The 17,205-nt window shown below is 46.2% G+C and overlaps 2 protein-coding genes across 5 annotated transcripts in view; one reads left to right on the top strand and one right to left on the bottom strand.

Moving 5' to 3' along the window:
- GSG1 (germ cell associated 1) overlaps nt 1–1,856 on the top strand; it is a 16,835-nt gene extending 14,979 nt beyond the window's left edge. For 2 of the 4 annotated variants that reach the window (XM_012810080.2, XM_003797779.3), the window contains exon 6: nt 1,453–1,856. In XM_012810080.2, coding sequence (XP_012665534.2) covers nt 1,453–1,795 — 343 coding nt within the window. In that variant the 3' untranslated portion in view covers nt 1,796–1,856. The remainder of the gene's footprint in view (nt 1–1,452) is intronic. The other 2 variants (XM_023517903.1, XM_012810081.2) reach the window with 2 other exon arrangements.
- Nucleotides 1,857–2,625: 769 nt separating this feature from the next.
- The window catches only part of FAM234B (family with sequence similarity 234 member B), a 39,432-nt gene continuing 24,852 nt past the window's right edge, over nt 2,626–17,205 (bottom strand). Inside the window, exons 6-13 of the mRNA XM_023517902.1 lie at nt 15,952–16,099; nt 15,458–15,599; nt 14,284–14,427; nt 14,037–14,121; nt 11,164–11,316; nt 8,688–8,808; nt 6,138–6,358; nt 2,626–5,227 (exon numbers count right to left, since the gene is read on the bottom strand). Coding sequence (XP_023373670.1) covers nt 5,222–5,227; nt 6,138–6,358; nt 8,688–8,808; nt 11,164–11,316; nt 14,037–14,121; nt 14,284–14,427; nt 15,458–15,599; nt 15,952–16,099 — 1,020 coding nt within the window. The 3' untranslated portion in view covers nt 2,626–5,221. The remainder of the gene's footprint in view (nt 5,228–6,137; nt 6,359–8,687; nt 8,809–11,163; nt 11,317–14,036; nt 14,122–14,283; nt 14,428–15,457; nt 15,600–15,951; nt 16,100–17,205) is intronic.

Raw genomic sequence — 17,205 nt, 5'->3', positions numbered from 1 at the left:
AAAAAAAAAAAAAAAAGAAAGAAAGAAAACTTCCCTACCACAGTCCTTCTTTATCCCTTAAAGAACTGAAGGGTCAATTATTTTTCGATTTTTCTTAAAAAGGGAGATGCCACAATCAAACACACTGGAGCTAAACATTCCCTTTGGTTACGAGCTCCTTACTTTCTCCCTTGAGGAGCACTCCTCATTCGGGGCAAAGCTCCCAACTTACACTGTCATTAACTGGGACGAGTGCTGCGTAGTTAAGAGCCCTGAAAAGACAGTGCTGGGCTCAAGTTTCCATTCTAAGGCAATATGGAAACTGCGCTGCGCGTTATGGGGCCCTCTCCCCTTTCTCAAGGTACACTAAGTGCCACTGATTCGGAAGTCTTTATTCTGCTCAGCCAGCCATTTCCCAGACCCACTGTTTCTCACCCTGTGTCTCTCTTCAGGCCATTCTTGGCATTACAGCTGCAGAGCTCCAACCCCCACCGGAAGCATCCCAGCCTGAACCCACTTAGTGTGTCAGAGGCAGCAGATAGGAACAGATAGTGCCAGCGTGTGGCCTGGCGTTAACCATCACTTGGCCTCACGAAATCCCTCCCTAACCTCACAAAATTTCCTGTTTCCTGAGCTTCCCAGAACCATAGGGAGATTTAGGGGGCTAACCTTCCAAGTTTTTAGGAATGTGTTTGATATAGTTCCCTGGTGTCTTTTATTTTTTACTTTATTGAACCCAACCAGCTTCTCTTAATCTCCAGCTTTGCTCCCATCCATTATAAACACCCTTAAGCCAAGAACCACATTGTTTTCACAAGAAGCAAATTCCACTAGTATAACCTATGATACCTCCAGATTTGTAGTAAACGTTTTCCTGAAGTCTCTCTCAGATACTCAACTATGTAGACCCTTAGACTGCCCAGTTCAGAATTAAGGAAGGTGTGGAGAGATGACTCCTCCCAGCATCTGAGTGGCAGAAAATCTCCAGCTCTGTGTGTGGGGAGGCAGGGGGGGAAGGGAGGGAGTGTGTTAGGCTATGTCCACTGCATATGTGTGAGCTACAGGTCTGTGGAATCTTGGAGATTTTACAAGCCCAACTGCAGCTTGGGGAATAGGAGTCCAAATAGATAACAGACACAGGCACACAAAACAGGCACACCAGGCATGAAAGAGCATGGCACAGATGACTGATCAATGCCATGAAAATAAGTCCATTAAACTTGTCTGATTTTAGTATTGTGTGAGTTACTCTCTTTCACTCCAAAACATCCAGAACACGTCCTACTAAAACAGACCAAATTAAGCTCTGTTGCCCCCACAATTCTTTACCTAGAACGTGGCAGAGGCTGCACAGTCAGATCCCTAAACACCTATGAGGCAATTGTCTAGTTTACTAGTGGGAAGAGATCGTGGCCTTTTTCTTTCAAGAAAGTCAGATTCTTACTGTCCAATCTTCTTGCACTTTGTCCCCAGCACGGCCTGGCTTTCCTTCACCTGCTGCATGGCATCAGCTGTCACCACCTTCAACACCTACACCAAGATGGTGCTGGAGTTCAAGTGCAAGCACAGTAAGAGCTTCCGAGAGACCCCGAGCTGCCTGCCACACCACCACCAGTGTTTCCTTCAGCAGCTGTCGTGTGCCGCACGCCCAGCAGGCCCTGTGACCAGCTACCACCGCTACCACAATCAGCCCATCCGCTCAGTCTCCGAAGGAGTCGACTTCTACTCAGAGATACAGAACAAAGGGTTTCAGCAAGGCTCTGCCCAGGAGCTAGAAGAAATAGTTAGGCCATCCATAAAGGAAGAGCAGTGTTAGGAGTTAAGTGGTTTTGGAGAGCAGGCTACCTTACTTGTTACCAACACGTGCTTAAGCCAAAGTTTGTCTCCTGAGTGTGGTTTTTAGAGGCTACATGTGAGGGTTTCTTAAAGTACAATTCTAAAAGGGCATCCTTTCTCCTCACAGTTCTGGCTCCTTCCACCCATCCCAATCGCATGCACCCAGGATTCCCTGCTCTCCCGTACTGATCACTTCTGTGCCAGGTTTGGCAAAACGATGGGGATAAAAAGAGGAGTAAAATAGAGTGCCTGCCCTTAAGGGTCTCAGAAATCTGGTTTATCTGTCTGGAAACTGGAGAAATGGAATACGACACAGTCATGGTAGTCTGAGCGTGGTGCACCTGAATTCTTTTCTGGAAGGCACAGCCTGGAAAATAGAAGCACCCCTGAGTGCTCTGACACACACCACAGACATCCTCCACACTGCCTGTGACAATGTCCTGCATCCACATGGTAGGTACCCACTAGAAGTGTTACTAAATAGGATCCTAGGAGCTGTTGGTTAGGACGGTAGAGTAATATGAGAAGGCTCCTGCACCACACAGGGCAGGTTCACATCTAAAAATGGGCAGGTGAGGTTCCTCAGGTAGGAATGTGGGTCCCCAGTGGACAGTCGTACCAGGGACTCCCCCAGTGCACACAGCTAGGATACAGTCTCCTCTTTGGGTCCCCATCTTTTCATTCCTATTATTTCATCCATAAAGAATGCCACCCACTTGCCCTTTCTCTTTTCCATAAGGGAAAACAAGCCATTTTGATAGCTAAGAAGGAGAAAAGCACATAAGTATATTCTTGTACATCATAATTTATTTATTCTGTAACAGTTCACATTTTAAATAGAACTTCCTGACAACATACCAGGTGGCTCTTCTTTACAAAGGCAATAGGATAGCAATTCACATTCATAAGGGTTAGTATCACCACACCACACGTTTGGGGGACGGCAAGGATGTGGTCTAGGGTAGAAGGGAGGGTTTTTAAGGGAAGGAAAGAGACTGGGAGGAGGAGAAGACCCTTGCCTTTGCAGAAGTCCCCTTACTATTTCTAAGTAGTGGTCACACTGGCTTTGCTGGCAACCCTGGTTGGGCTTGAAGAAAGAAAGCGGCATTCCCTATCTTGGCTGTCTGGGTGGATGGCTGCCTGCAAAAGAAGGAAATTTAGAGACACATTTGACACACCAGCAACCACACTGGTCAGGTGAAGCTTGCTCAGTCTTCAGCCACAATTTAGACCCTTCCATACTGGCTACAGGAGGGAGAAGGGACCAAGAGCGATGTGTTTAGCAAAGCAATCCAAACTTACCACAGGCAAAAGAACCTATGTTAAGTTAGCTTGCAAACACATCAAGAAGAACTCAGGGACATTGTTTTTCTAGCTTCCCTTTTCTATCTGTGGCATTCACCATGCATAAACACAATCCTCTGCCAAGACAATCCCACCAAAACAGGTCCTCAGTAAATGACTTTGCATTTCACTCCTGTCTAGAGTGGCTGGCTTCCCAGAAAGCTTCAACACCGTAGAGTATCAGGTTATGCCTGGACAGCTCAGCCAGGCCATAGGACCAGCACCCAAATTTTGGGTGTCTGGTTGACTGTAAATTAATCCTTAGAATTCTACACTAAACCAAACTAGATCCTTAGGTCCTTATAACCAAGTCAATTCAAACCCTAGAAAAAAATCTGGAATCATTCCCATACTCTAGGGCAACTGTTCTCAACCTACAGGTCGCGACCCACAGGAACTGTATTAAAGGGCCATGGCATTAGGATGGTTGAGAACCACTGCTCTAGGGGGTATCTTGTAAATTGCCCACTCCCCCCCAAAGTCAAGCTGGACTCGCACACAACTTCCAAAGTGTTGAAACTAAATTAGCTCTCAGGGTCTTAAGGCAAAGGTACCCAGAAACCTAGTAAGGCCAATCTGCAGGCCAGATAATCTGCAGGCCAAACAGCACACCTGCTTGACACCTGCTGGGATCTACTGCTGCCAACCTCCTATTATGTCATAATGCCTGTCAGGGGGCAATTAGGAGATAGACCTTTAAATTTGGAATCCTCAGTTTTCCATAATCCTTTTATTAACACAAGCTAAACAGATACAAAAAAGCCCAAGTGAAGAGAGAACCTGAGTTACACTCAGGAATGACCTATCAAAATTATGCAAGAACAGCAGCAGTTCTCCGTCAGCTAACATAGGATTTTCTGCTCTATAAATAATGACTTAGAAGTTTAGAAGAGAACTTAATAGGAGCAACAGATTTATACAGGAGAAGAGGGAGATAATTCTTAAGAACTTAACCACTTACAAAAGTTACAGTATTTACATAAGAATTTTCCTCAAAATATAATGCTACAAAGGCTCTATAAGGAAGAATGAAGGGCAAAGTGGCTGCATATTGGACTCGAGCAGCAAAAGTCCAGAAACACATCCCTGAATAGAAGAAAAAGCAAGTGAGAGAAGGTAGGAGGTGCCCTAAAGAAAAAGATGCTAAGAAAGAGAAGCAAGGAAGCTGGGAAAGGCATCAGCCTCAGCGCGCCCTGACAAGCAGTTCTCTCAGTTAAGACAGCATGCACAGTACAGGTCTGCGTCTCTGCAGGAAAAAGGTTGCAACCGGTAGAACCATCAAAACCACACAGAACATGTAACATGGACTTGGTCGTCAGAGATGGGTCATCGAAACTCTATTTCTCTTGCTCCCGTTGTGATAGGAATATGGTTATTCTTGTGGCCACGTAATAGATGACAGATGAAAAGTCTGAAGAAACAAGATAGATGAAACTACTGGGATAGCTAATTCAGTCTTCCACTGCCAGTTTACAACTGGGAAGTAGCCAAAGCACAGAGGAGGAGAAGATATGGAGAAATGATGAGTGACCCTCAAAGTAGGGCCATCAAAGACCCTCAGAGGTAGGCCATCTGTAAGTCTCAAGATGACCAAAGAATCCAGATCGATTTCAAAAGGACAAGAAATGGGATCCCTGAAGCTTAGGATATACCTGAAAAACAACTTCACCACAACACTAAAAAATATACAAACAAATGCAAAACAAGAGGTTTCCTAGTTGTAGACATCACTGGATGCCCCAGTAGAGTTTATAAATTAGACATACAAAAAAAAAAAAAAACATACAACACTTATAAGATTCACACTTCCAAACTATCCATACAGTTCCTAGACAGCATTAATGCAGGGACTGAGAAGGTGGTAGGTATGACGCCCCAGCCGAACGGATCATGCTGTTATCGAAGGATTCCAAAGTGCTTTGCAACTTTGGGGCAAAATGAAGGTGAAGGTGGTAAAATGAGGTTGAAGTCTTCCTTCTCTCCAAAGAACGGATTTTACACTGACAGGGGAGAGAGGACATCCATTCTGTTTACTTCTCCTGAAACTGAAGATTCCACTGGACTAAATCTATGGAAAAAGGTGAAGTATAAGTGACTTTAATTTTTTTTGTCATGGTAGAGATTTTCAAGTAGAGCAAAACTAAAGGAGGTCAGACTATTCCTCTATTTTCCCATCCTTTTCTTTAGCCCCAACAGTTTACAAGGTCAAAGGTCCAGAGACTCTGTCCTTTGCCACGCTAAGTTCCTGAACCATGGATTAGACCATAGTATTTCCAGGGGTGGTGGGGACATCAGCATTTTGAGCAAGATAATTCTTCATAGTACGTAACTGCTACAAGCCCTGCATGACATTAGCATCACCAGCCCCAACCTAGGAAGTACTAGTATGTACCTCCCTCAGTCACTGGGATAAAAAAAAAATGTCCACTAAGGGCTGGGTGCAGCAGTGCACACCTGTAATCTGAGCATTCTGAGAGCCCAAGGCGGGTGGATAGCCTGAGCTCAGGAGTTCTAGACTAGTTTGAGCAAAGACCCCATCTCTACAAAAAACAAAAAAATCAGCTAGACATTGTGGCAGACACCTATAGTCCCAGCTACTTGGGAAGCTGAGGCAAGAGGACTGCTTAAGCCCACGAGTTTGAGGTTTCTGTAAGCTATGATGCCACAGCACTCTACCCAGGGTGACAGAATGAATCTGAAAAAAAAAAATTCCACTTTACGTTACTTAAAAAAATTATAAAATAAGTAAAAATGTCCACTAAGGGAGATGGTACTCTTTCCAGCTGAAAACAAAGAACTGAGAACCATTTCTTCATGGTCACAAAACACCTTCAGGAAATGTTGCAAAAGCAATGGGTTCTTGATACTTATCTACTCGGCAAAGCTCCCACTCTCCCTGCTCTATAAAGGGCAAAGCTGGAGTGGAAGTATTTGGCCCAAATCCTTAAGAGTAACCAAATATTGCAGAAGCTATTCACCTCACAGGGAGCATCAACAAACTTTATCCTAGAGAGGAATCTTCGCAACTCCCCACGGCCAATTTTGGGCGTGGTCTCCTGTAGCTGGGCCATCTGGCCCTCCATCAGTGCCCACCGCAGACTAAGCTTGCTGACCACCAGGGCTGTGGGATGGCCTTCAGAGCTTGGTCCTGTTGTCCTGGTAACATAAAAGGCATCTTTCCAGAGGTCGTTAATTCCAACTGGGAAGGACAAAAACAAGAGCAGTTAACAAGGACACGTGCCCTCTACCAAGGAGAGAGTGGTCTGACTCAGCAGCACACTCCATTTACTCACTAGTTCACACGGAAATGCAGCTAGGAAGGCAGGGACCGTGGGTGCAGAGAGGGAGGACTGGATGCCAGGAAAGCAGTACCTCCTTCCTGGTATTTGCACCTTTACTCCTCTGAAGCCATTTCCAAAAATGCTCCAACTCAGGAAATGAAAGAATGTGTTCACTATGGCAAGAATTCAGTAGTTAAGTGAACCCAACAAAGTGGGAAGCCTGAGAATTCCTAGACTGTCAGTCAGTGCAAGGTCACCTACACTATTTACCTTGCCAGTGTTCATTTTGTCTCATCTTTAAAACAGTAATTGTAATAGAAATGGTCTCGAGATACTTGTCATTATTTAATGTTCACTAGGTAATATTTTATACTAATATTAAAAAATAGCTCACCTAGAGTCAATCACAGGATTCTGCAAATAACATACCACCACCCACAACTCCACGCCCCAGCCAGTGGGCAGGTGCACCTGCTAGTTCTAGATGAGCTATTCTTTCCCAGAGAGCCACAAGCACTAGATGCAACGCAAGACAGTGAGTTTGTGAGCAGAAAGTCCCTAAGTGGCAAGAGAATGTGGAAAGAAATAAAGAGAGGACATGTAGCCAGTCTGGTCTCCCCCAGCAGATTAGGAGGCAAGAAAACTCTGAGGAGATCAGCAGACAATCCAGACCAGGGGTCCTCAAACTTTTAAACAGGGGGCCAGTTCACTGTCCCTCAGACCACTGGAGTGCCGGACTTCGGGCCCCGGGACAAGTTGGCTGCTAAGCAGGACAGGCAGCGATGGCAAAAACACCCAGTGGGCCAGATAAATGTCCTAGGTGGGCTGCATGTGGCCCGCGGGCTGTAGTTTGAGGACGCCTGATCCAGACTAACAGGCAGCAGAGGTTGAGTCCCCTCGGCCTAGGTTTCCTGAATTAAGCGTCTCCAATATCTGAGCCCATTTTGCTCGACAATTATTTAAACAGATAGATAAAGTACAGGAACATGTCCAAAATGTTCACAGTGGTTATGAGCAGTCAGATTATGGGCAATTTTTCTTTTCTGATTTTTCTCCTTTCTCTAATTTCTATGCAATGTGTATGTTTACTATTCAAAAAACCGTCTCCACTAAAAGCCCTAACAAAACATATGCTACTTCCATCATAGGCCACTGCGAATTCAAAATCCTAAGCTCCTGGCGGCACCTGTAGCTCAAGGAATAGGGCGCCGGTCCCAAATGCTAAGAGTGGTGGATTCAAACCCAGCCCTGGCCAAAAAACTACAAAAAAAAAAAAAATCCTAAGCTCCCAGAGGGTCAACAAACTAGCCTAATTTGTATTCCCAGCATGTGGTGCAGTGTTTGGGAGTTGATGATCAATAAATGTCTACTAGGTCAGGCCTGGTGGCTCACGCCTGTAATCCCAGCACTTTGGGAGGCTGAGGCAGGTGAATTGCTTGAGCTCAGGAGTTCAAGACCAACCCGAGCCAAAGCAAGACCCTGTCTCTAAAAATAGCTGGGCATTGTGGTGGGCACCTATAGTCCCAGCTACTCAGGAGGCTAAGGCAAGACAATCACTTAAGCCCAAGAGTTTGAGGTTGCTGTGAGCTATAATGCCATGGCAATCTACTAAGGGTGAAAAGTGAGACTCTGTCTCACAAAAATGAGAGAGAGAGCAAGAAAATAAATGTCTGGGCTCGGCACCTGTGGCTCAAGCGGCTAAGGCGCCAGCCACATACACCTAAGGTGGCGGGTTCGAATCCCCAGCCCGGACCCGCCAAACAACAATGATGGCTGCAACCAAAAAATGGCCGGGCGTTGTGGCGGGCGCCTGTGGTCCCAGCTACTTGGGAGGCGGAGGCAGGAGACTCGCTTGAGCCCAGGAGTTGGAGGTTGCTGTGAGCATGATGCCATGGCACTCTGCCCAGGGGGATAGCTTGAGGCTCCGTCTCAAAAAAGAAAATAAATGTCTGCTAAATGGCTGCATCAGCACCGTGGAGCCCTTCTGGAATGGGAATGCACGTTCCCCTCAGCTGCAGCACACACAAGAGCAGGTGGGTTCTCACCCTGAGAATCTGGTGCTGCCATCATGAAGGAGCATTCCAGCAGTGCCCCCTAGGCACAGGGCTGCCAGGGAAATGCTCCTGCTATAATTTGGAAAGTCTTTCACTAGGGCGGGGAGAGGACGGATAGTGGTCTCTTCACCTACAGCCAGCACACATTCTCTACCCATTTGAGTATACAGCCTCCCACCGGCACTAGACTCACCCTCTGCAGCTGTCACTGTGCCCGTGGTATTGGCCAGATCCAGAAGAATGGAGGGGAAGGTTGGATGCAGGAGGTACAGGTGGTGAAGGCTAGGTGGCTCAGTTCCTACGATGGTGGTATCCTGACAATAAGCCACAAAAAGGAAAAGCAAAAGTGACTCTACATTCCCACATGTGACAGTCCTCAGATGAAAGGCAGAGGAGAGACGCTGTTACCCATTCCCAACTCCAAGGACATACTTGCAAGAAACTCCCATATATAAGAGACATTATTTCAAAAAGCTCAAAATACAAACTAATCACTAACACCTTTAAACCACAATCTACAGCTAGAAAATACTTTCTCCTTTATAAGGAAAAAAAAAAAAAAAAGGAAATGTGCATGCCCCAAGAAAGGCATGTGATGTGGAGACTTCCCAGTCTCCTGCCCAGGGAAGTAATGGAATACTGGTCCATCCCTCACAGCAGATGGGGCTTTGTGGAGATAAAATCTATTTATGAAAACATAATAAGGCAAAGACATTTCCTTTCACTGGATAGCAAATCCAATTGTAAGCCATCAGGCTAAAAATTACAAAAATCGTATCAGTTTGTGAAATGAACAGAACGTTGACCAGATAGAAGCAAATCATCAATCAACAAATCAACAAAAATTCTAAGGCCTGAGTGTGTAAGTCTCCTAACGCTCTAGAGCAGAAGAAATGCACACCGGGACCATCTTCCTCAGCGTAACTTCTGCGCGGGGACGAGATCTGTTGTTTGGGCAGTACGTACGTACGTGTGCACCACACAGTTATACGTACGTGTGCACCACACAGTTATACGCACAGCAGCACTCCCATGTGGGTTAGTAAACAGCTGCTGCACTGAGCCCCCCACGTACGTCTCCTCCCCTCGGACCACCCTGGCCCTCCCTTGGGGAGGGGAATGGAATATTAGCTGCTTCCACATTCTCAGTGTGCGAAGCAGCAGGCCCCTAGGGGAGGAGCTCAGAAAGGACACTACAGCCTCACTGCTACTACATGGCCACAAAGCAGAAGAGGGCATTGTCCACATAGCCTTAGGGCCCCAGAGATGAAGGGACAGATGTCAGGCTCAGGTAACATGACAAGATAGCCACACACCTTCCTCACGGCCTACAGAATAAAGTCAAATTTCTTGGTATAAAAACCAAAGTCTTGAACTATTTAACCAAACTCTGCCTTTTTCAGACTTCACCTGCCCAAGTGATTTACCTACCCACCCATGCTATGCAAATGTCTGATTATCGATCACCCCAAATGCACGCTTTACTCTAACCACTGTCAGTCCTACCATTTCCTCCTGAGACCGTCTAACCGTGTCCTCTACCCCAACTCTGAACATTAAAACCCTTCCTTTCTCTTTCATAGGCTCCCACATCAGCCCAGGCAAAATTCATTTCTCCCTCCTGTTGAGCTTCCATCTACACCTCACATCTGCAACTCTACTGAACATCTGTGACATGCCTTTGTTGTATAGTTATTTATAGAAGCTGACATTTGGGTGTCATCTGGTCTAGTCCCCTCAGAAAGTAAAAATATTGGGTAAACTGCTCATGCTCACATGTTAAGTGAGCAGAGTAGGCACAATAATCCAGATTTTAGGTAAATCTGATCCTCAGAAGGAGAGACTATATTAGTATCCTTATTATGGATAAAAAACACGAGGCTGAGAAGCTGAGTAACTTGTCATGAGCTCCTGGTTGGTATGTTCAGGACTCTGCTTCCATCAGGTTCCCCCATTACCCGGGGCCCATCTGTCTTCGCTAGAGGGCCAGGGCTATTTCTGGTTATTCTTAGATTTCTTCAGAGATCACAGTGCCTGGCACACAGCAGGTGCTCAGTCAAGACCTGTTTCGTTGAAGTGAGCCAGAGTCTTGCAAACAACTCCTAGGCATCTATTATGGGCAGCACCCTGCCCCATCAACCCCATTACAATACTGCAGTATGACATTTAAGACTTTCTAAAACCTGCCTTCTGGGTGTTAGACTTTCTCTCCCATAATTTCCCCAATGGACCTCTCAGGTTTCGCTTGGTCAATGTCCCTCTGCAGCTGCTGGCCACCCCTCCCCATCCTGTTCCTGCACCCTCAGTGGACGCACCTGGAAGGCCAGCCTCACCCCTCCATGAAACTCTCTCTGCCCTCCAGACCACTCAAAGTGATTTCTCCTCCTCAACAACTACAGCATATAGGAGTTCTCTGTAAATCTGGATCTTGGATTTTGAGAGGACATTTTATTCTTTATCCAGCCTCCCATCCCAGGAGCCAATCAGCACTCACATTCGTGGTCGAAAGGCAAAGGCCCGGAAGGCTGTCCCCCAGTGGGGGCTGATTTCTTTCTACCCCTAACCTCTCAGAAGGTGACTGGCCAAATAGCATCTCCAGACTCCAGTCAGCCCTGCAGAGCAGCTGCCGTCTGACAAAGGGAAAAAGGAACGCTCCCAGGCTCACTCACGGAATTGGAAGAGATAGCCAGCCCCTCAGCCCAGAAGAGGAAGACAGACTTCTGGTCTGAAGTGACGGCTGATGTGGCTGGCGCTTCCTTCATGTGACATGGGATGCTGTAACTCCAAGTCACGAAGCCAGACTCACCATCCACCACCATCATCTGCAAAAGAAAAGACAGAGAGTGCGCATGGCCAATCCTTGGAAAAGCAGTAGCCAAGAAAACATACAGAAACAAAAAACAAGACAACCCACAGGTGTTCAAATAACACCTAACGTAACAGGCTGAGCTGCTGAGATGCAGGCGCGTGCAGAGCTCGGAACGACGTCTAGGGACCAGGACGTGAGCTTCTGCAGCCCATTCCCATCTAGCAGGGCTTACAGAACTAGAGAATTCTCAAATGGGAAGGGGACATGACAAATCATCTAGTCCCCCTCATTTGACAAATGAGGAAAGGAGGTGCAGAGACAGGAAGTGACGCTTTGTCCATGGTTAGGACGGTCCTCAGACAGTCAGAGCAGCCACTCCCCAGATGCCAAGTATCATCCCTCATCCCTCCCACTGCGACCACACTTTGGAAACAATGAAAACGTGAACTCATGCACTGCTGGTGCATCCTCTTCAGAGCTTCAAGGATTTGACTCCCCATGTCATGGCACATGTAATTCATCCCTGGGTAGTCTCACATTTAAAGGAGCAATTTAAACAAGCAGAGAAAGAAAAGGAACTGTGTTCCTTAGCTGCATCTCTCAAAGGATAATCAGGGGATCGTATGCATAAGCCCCAGAAGCGCTTAGACCTGCTCCCCACCCCAAACATCTCCTACCTCACAGGCCTGGGCCTCTCATTAGCCAAAATCCTGAGGAAGCTTGCCCCAGCCCCACCTTCCTCCCTCTCCCTCGGTGCCTCTGTGCTTCTGTGAGTGGAAGACCTAACCTCTTTGGACAGTCACATGCCCTGTGCTTTTAGTAAACTGATCCCTGCCCTGCCCCACCCTTGCTCAAACTCCACATCACAAAAGGTCCTGGAATCAACTTGGCAGAGACAAATTCCTCTAAACCAGCAGAAAGGAAAAAACAGACTAGAAATTTAAGATTCCTTTTCTTTTTTTCTTTTTGAGACAGAGTCTCATTCTGTAGCCCTCTGGATTGCCATGGCATCATAGCTCATAGCAACCTCAAACTCTTGGACTCAAGCAACTCTCTTGCCTTAGCCTCCCGAGTAGCTGGGACTATAGGTGCCTGCCAGAATGCCTGGCTACTTTTAGAGACAAGTTCTTGCTCTGCTCAGGCTAGTCTCAAACTCATGAGTGAACTCAGGTAATCCACCTTCCTTGGCCTCCCAGACTGCTAAGATTATAAGCATGAGCCATCTCACCCAGAGATTCCTGAGCCCTTTCTCCCTTTTATAGTCTTGGGGAGAAAAGAAATTTGGGGCCACTCCACTAAATGCTTTGATCTAGTCACACACATTATTTCATGTAACTGTCACAATAACCTGATGAAGACAGGAGGTATTTTATTTGTGTTTTATAAATTCAGAAACTGCAACTAGGCGAGATTACATGATTTGCCCAAGGCCACCGAGAAGGAGTGGTGCCAGGTAAAACCCAGGGCTGAAACTCTCGGCACTGCAGTTCTTAACCAACCTACTACACACCTCTCTCCCGTCATCCTCCCCGGTACGCCAGTGAAAATTCCAATTTGTTGCTGAGATTCCTTTGAATTACAAGCAGACATGGCTTCTTTCCTGCATAGCACTGTGGGAAGACTCTTCCTGAAGTGATATTTGGATCGCTGCATCTGTCCTTTCTGCCCATGACCAAATAACCCTACTGCCTTCAACACCTCATGCAAGTGCTGTGGCCTTTTTTTTCGGGCCTTCTGTAAGCTGACCTCATTCAGATCTCTCTGGCTGGAGTGCAGCTCAGCCCACCCTCATCCATTCAGCAAACCTCTTCTCTGCTCTCAGGATTCTGTACACACAACCCCCTAGGCAAATGGAAGCATCTCTCCACTCCCTGGACCTGCAGCTTGCCCATGCTCCCAAGGGCCCAAACCTCCACAACAGCGCTTTCCGTGATGTGGTAGAGCTACACGGCCTGGGTGCCCCAGGAGAGCAGGACCACGCACGAGCAGAGGCCCCATCCTCATTAACTTTGAGTCTCCAGCATCTAGCACAGACCCTGGCACATACAGAGATGAAGATGAAATGCATGTTGAATTCTTTTTCTCTCTCAGAGAACAGTAAGCAATGTATTAATATATATTTCACGGTGAAGATAAACCAAAAAGCTTGGATAATTTTTAAAGAGATGTTTAAAACTCTGTAATTCTGCCTGTAACGTTAAAGGAATGTAAACTGTCAAGCCAATCAGAAAAAATCAGAAAGATCAACGGGGTGTCCTTGAAACTGGCCATAACATTTCTCTCTCTGGGCTTCTGGTGTTGGTGTTCCTGACCTGGCATGCCTTCCTGTCCACATAAATACAATTCAACCTTAAAAGCTCTGCTCATATATTCCTCCTTTATAAAGTCTCCCATAATAACCCAGCTACCATGGATAGATACCTTGTCATCTTAGGTGTTTATGTACATGGAAAATTAAATGTATTTATACCTGCCTTTCCCCACCAAGAGATTTCAGAAGGCTTCTCCTACCTCACTGTAAGCTGGAGATCCAGAAGAAGGAACTCCTGTACAGGAAGAATATTACCCTAGAAATGCTTCCAGTACCATAAACTGTGGCACTGAATTGTGGATTTTCATTGTGTCTCTTAATCTAGTCTTTGAGGTTCTTTTAACTGCTCACAGTGCCTAGCACAGGACTGGACACAAAGTACACTTTACACATTTTGATTGACTTGAGTCCCCAAATTGTACCTTTTTCATCCCAACTCCATCATCCTGTATCTGCAGAAGAAAGTCCAGTGTGTGATCATCAGTGAAATACCCAGGAGTAGGCTGGCTGCAATTAAGGACAAAGCAAGCGTGAATGAGAAGAACAGGACTGGGGGCTCTTTCTCTCCGTCTTGTTGCGTCAACCCCAGATGTCAAGCAATTGTTTCAGGCAGTTTTTACACGTGGAAAAGTGGGTTGAACAGCAAACATGAGAAGGGGTGCTGCAAACCTGCTCAGGCCTTGAAGGCTCAGTGTCCAGTGAGGTGTGAGATTTTGCCCCCGAAGCAGGACGAGGCCTTGTCTGGTAGTAATCAGAAGGTTGCTGCAGTTGGAATCTGGGGCCTTCACCATCTGGAGCAGGTCAACACCGTCACTGAATTAAACAAGACCCCAACAGTTAGTGTCTGGCTCAGAAGAGATTCCCCAGCCCTTTACTCTCAGCGTACACACATTTGTACATCCTCTTATAGTCTCATAGGGATTCTCTGTTATTCCAATTGAACTTTATTTTCTCAAGCCTTAGAAACAAAAGATCCCTAGGAAACTGCACGGAAGTTCAAAAGAAACTCAGAGGCAAAGTGCTACAGTGTAATAGCCTCACCCTGGATGCTCTGAGAAAGGTAACAGAGTCAAGGACAATGGCAAGGAGAATAGAGATTTGGACAGAAGGCCTGAAATTGTCAATGAGCTATACAACAAGCCATGGCATGTGCCTCATGGAATTATTTCTTTCTCTGTAACACTGGGACCATTCTATCTAATGCCTGCCACATTCACCAAAACAACATGATGCTGCCTAAGAAAATGACTTGAACCTTCTGATAGAAAAGAACAAAACAATTAGGGTGGCATCTGTGGCTCAAAGGGTAGGGTGCTGGCCCCATATGCTGGAGGTGGCAGGTTCAAACCCAGCTCCGGCCAAAAAAAAAAAAAAAAGAACAAAACAATTATTACCCAGGCTTGCAGTTAAATGGGTAAAACCCACTACATGTGACCAAACCACATGCTTTTAGTTAAGAAGCAAGAATCAAAAATAAGAGTTCATGAAAGCAGTACTTGCTTCTATCAATATGATGCTTCACCTAAGAGAAAAATACAGGGAAAGGTCAGATCCTTCAGCGAAGTCCCACAAACAGTTAAGTAAAGCTAGCTCCCTCGTCACTTGGACTAGGGACTCTACACCAACATCTTTCCTTATAACCCAAGTGTGATGTGATTCCACATCATGGTCTCCAAAACACAGATATCAACACATTATGGTACCAAAAGAAGAAACTTCTCACTCATGTGAACCAGACCAGACCTCTGCCCACATGTCCACCAGCCCCACCAAACAAAAAGGCTCCAAGGCACATGAGTTTACAGGAGACCTCACTGTGACCAAGGACACACGTCTGCCCTACCTGTACACGTCAATGAACTCAGACAGGTTGATAGATCTTCGCTTCTCCCACTCTGGCTCTTCAATCTGCAGAGAAGGTGGTGAGCTGTCTCGATTTTGGGCCTGAACAAAAATGTCCCGCAGGGCGACAGCTTGTATATTTCCTAACACCACAGGAAGAACCAACACTGAGAAGTTGAATTTAATAAACTATCCTAGGGTGAGGATCTGAGTAGGAGACACAGGGTCTGAGCATCTGAGTCCAGTGGAGCCCACCCAGACTGGTTCAACGTGGAATGTGTGGGGCAGTGATGAAGTGGGTGCTGGACAAAGAGTCTTCTCACAAGGGAAAGCAGATTAACAAGCTGCAATAGGTGGGGGTGAGTGAGAGGCCTGCAGTCGGGGGCTTTGAAAGGGCTTTTGTCAGCAATTCCAGCACCATCACCCCGTCTCACCAGGGAGGCTTACTCACACGCACCAGAGGGGAATAGTATGAAAACCAGCCTTGCTTCTTACCAAAGCCAAACAGGATGTAGACAGCCCCATTTGTGGTGATGTAAACCTGAGGGCCAATCAGATTCCCAACTCCCACGATGTTGTACTTCACGAGTCGGCCCACTGGGCTTCCTGTCCGGCCAGACACCAGCAGAAAGCAGAGATCTGCCTGTAGAAGTCAAAGAAAAGAGTACAGTTGATAGAAGCCCTCTTGTGCCTAAGTCACATGGCTCCTTCACAAAGCTCCTAGTTTTTCTCATTAGCTACAGGTTCTGAAACAGCCAAAAGTTGGAAAGCACAAAGCCAAACCTGCTTTGCTTTATTTCCTGAGAAGTAAGAAAGTGAGGGAAATATCCTATTCTCTTACTAAATACATGCAAAGGGCCTCTTCCATGGTACCTCAATTTCTCTGAAAAGTACAACTGCTGATGACTGAAGAGTGTCCTGGGGAACAGAATCCCTATCTACAGCTAAATGCAGGATGGTTTTACAGGAGTCTTTACTCCCATGCCCAGAAATCCTCAGTAATATTTGGTCCCAGCTACAATCAATCCAGGCAGTGCTCTCCCATCAGAGCATCCGATCATCAAATGTCTGGCCAGGCCACTACCAACTTTACTCTCAAAGAAGGGCAAGCTTTTTCCATCAAGGGCCAGATATATTTTAGGCTCTGATGGGCAGATGATCACTGTAGTGATTACTCTACTCTCCCATTCTAGTGTGAAAGTAGTTGTCACAGACAATACAGAAATGAACAGATGTGACTGTGTTTCAATAAAACTTTATAAAAACAAGCAGTGGGCCAACTTTGGCCTACTGGCCATTGTTGGCCAACCACAGCTCTGGAGGATTTTCTTTTGGGATATAGACACCAGTTGAGAAACACGGGGATGGTATCTATATCTTAACTTTGACAAAGTTTATCATCAGAATTCTATGACAAGATCAAAGAAATGTGGTTTGCAGTATGCCCAGATAAAGAAATTTTACAGAGTTAATACAACCTAGAGGGAGGTTTTTAGTAGAACATCACAGTACTCTGCTATTACCCCATTCCTTTTTTGTTTGTTTGTTTTAGAGACAGTGTCTCACTTTGTCGCCCTCGGTGGAGTGCTGTGGCATCACAGCTCACAGCAACCTCCAGTTCTTGGGCTTAGGCAATCCTCTTAGCCTCCTGAGTAGCTGGGACCACAGGCACCTGCCACAAGGCCCAGCTATTTTTTTGTTGCAGTTTGGCCAGGGCCAGGTTTGAACCTGCCACCCTGGGTATATGGG

This window comes from Otolemur garnettii, unplaced genomic scaffold (assembly GCF_000181295.1).
Source record: "Otolemur garnettii isolate 467f Iridium unplaced genomic scaffold, OtoGar3 scaffold00124, whole genome shotgun sequence".
In the NCBI taxonomy this organism is placed as follows: domain Eukaryota; kingdom Metazoa; phylum Chordata; class Mammalia; order Primates; family Galagidae; genus Otolemur; species Otolemur garnettii.
Note: the sequence above shows the minus strand (reverse complement) of the source record. Positions and strands in the feature narration are given on the sequence as shown.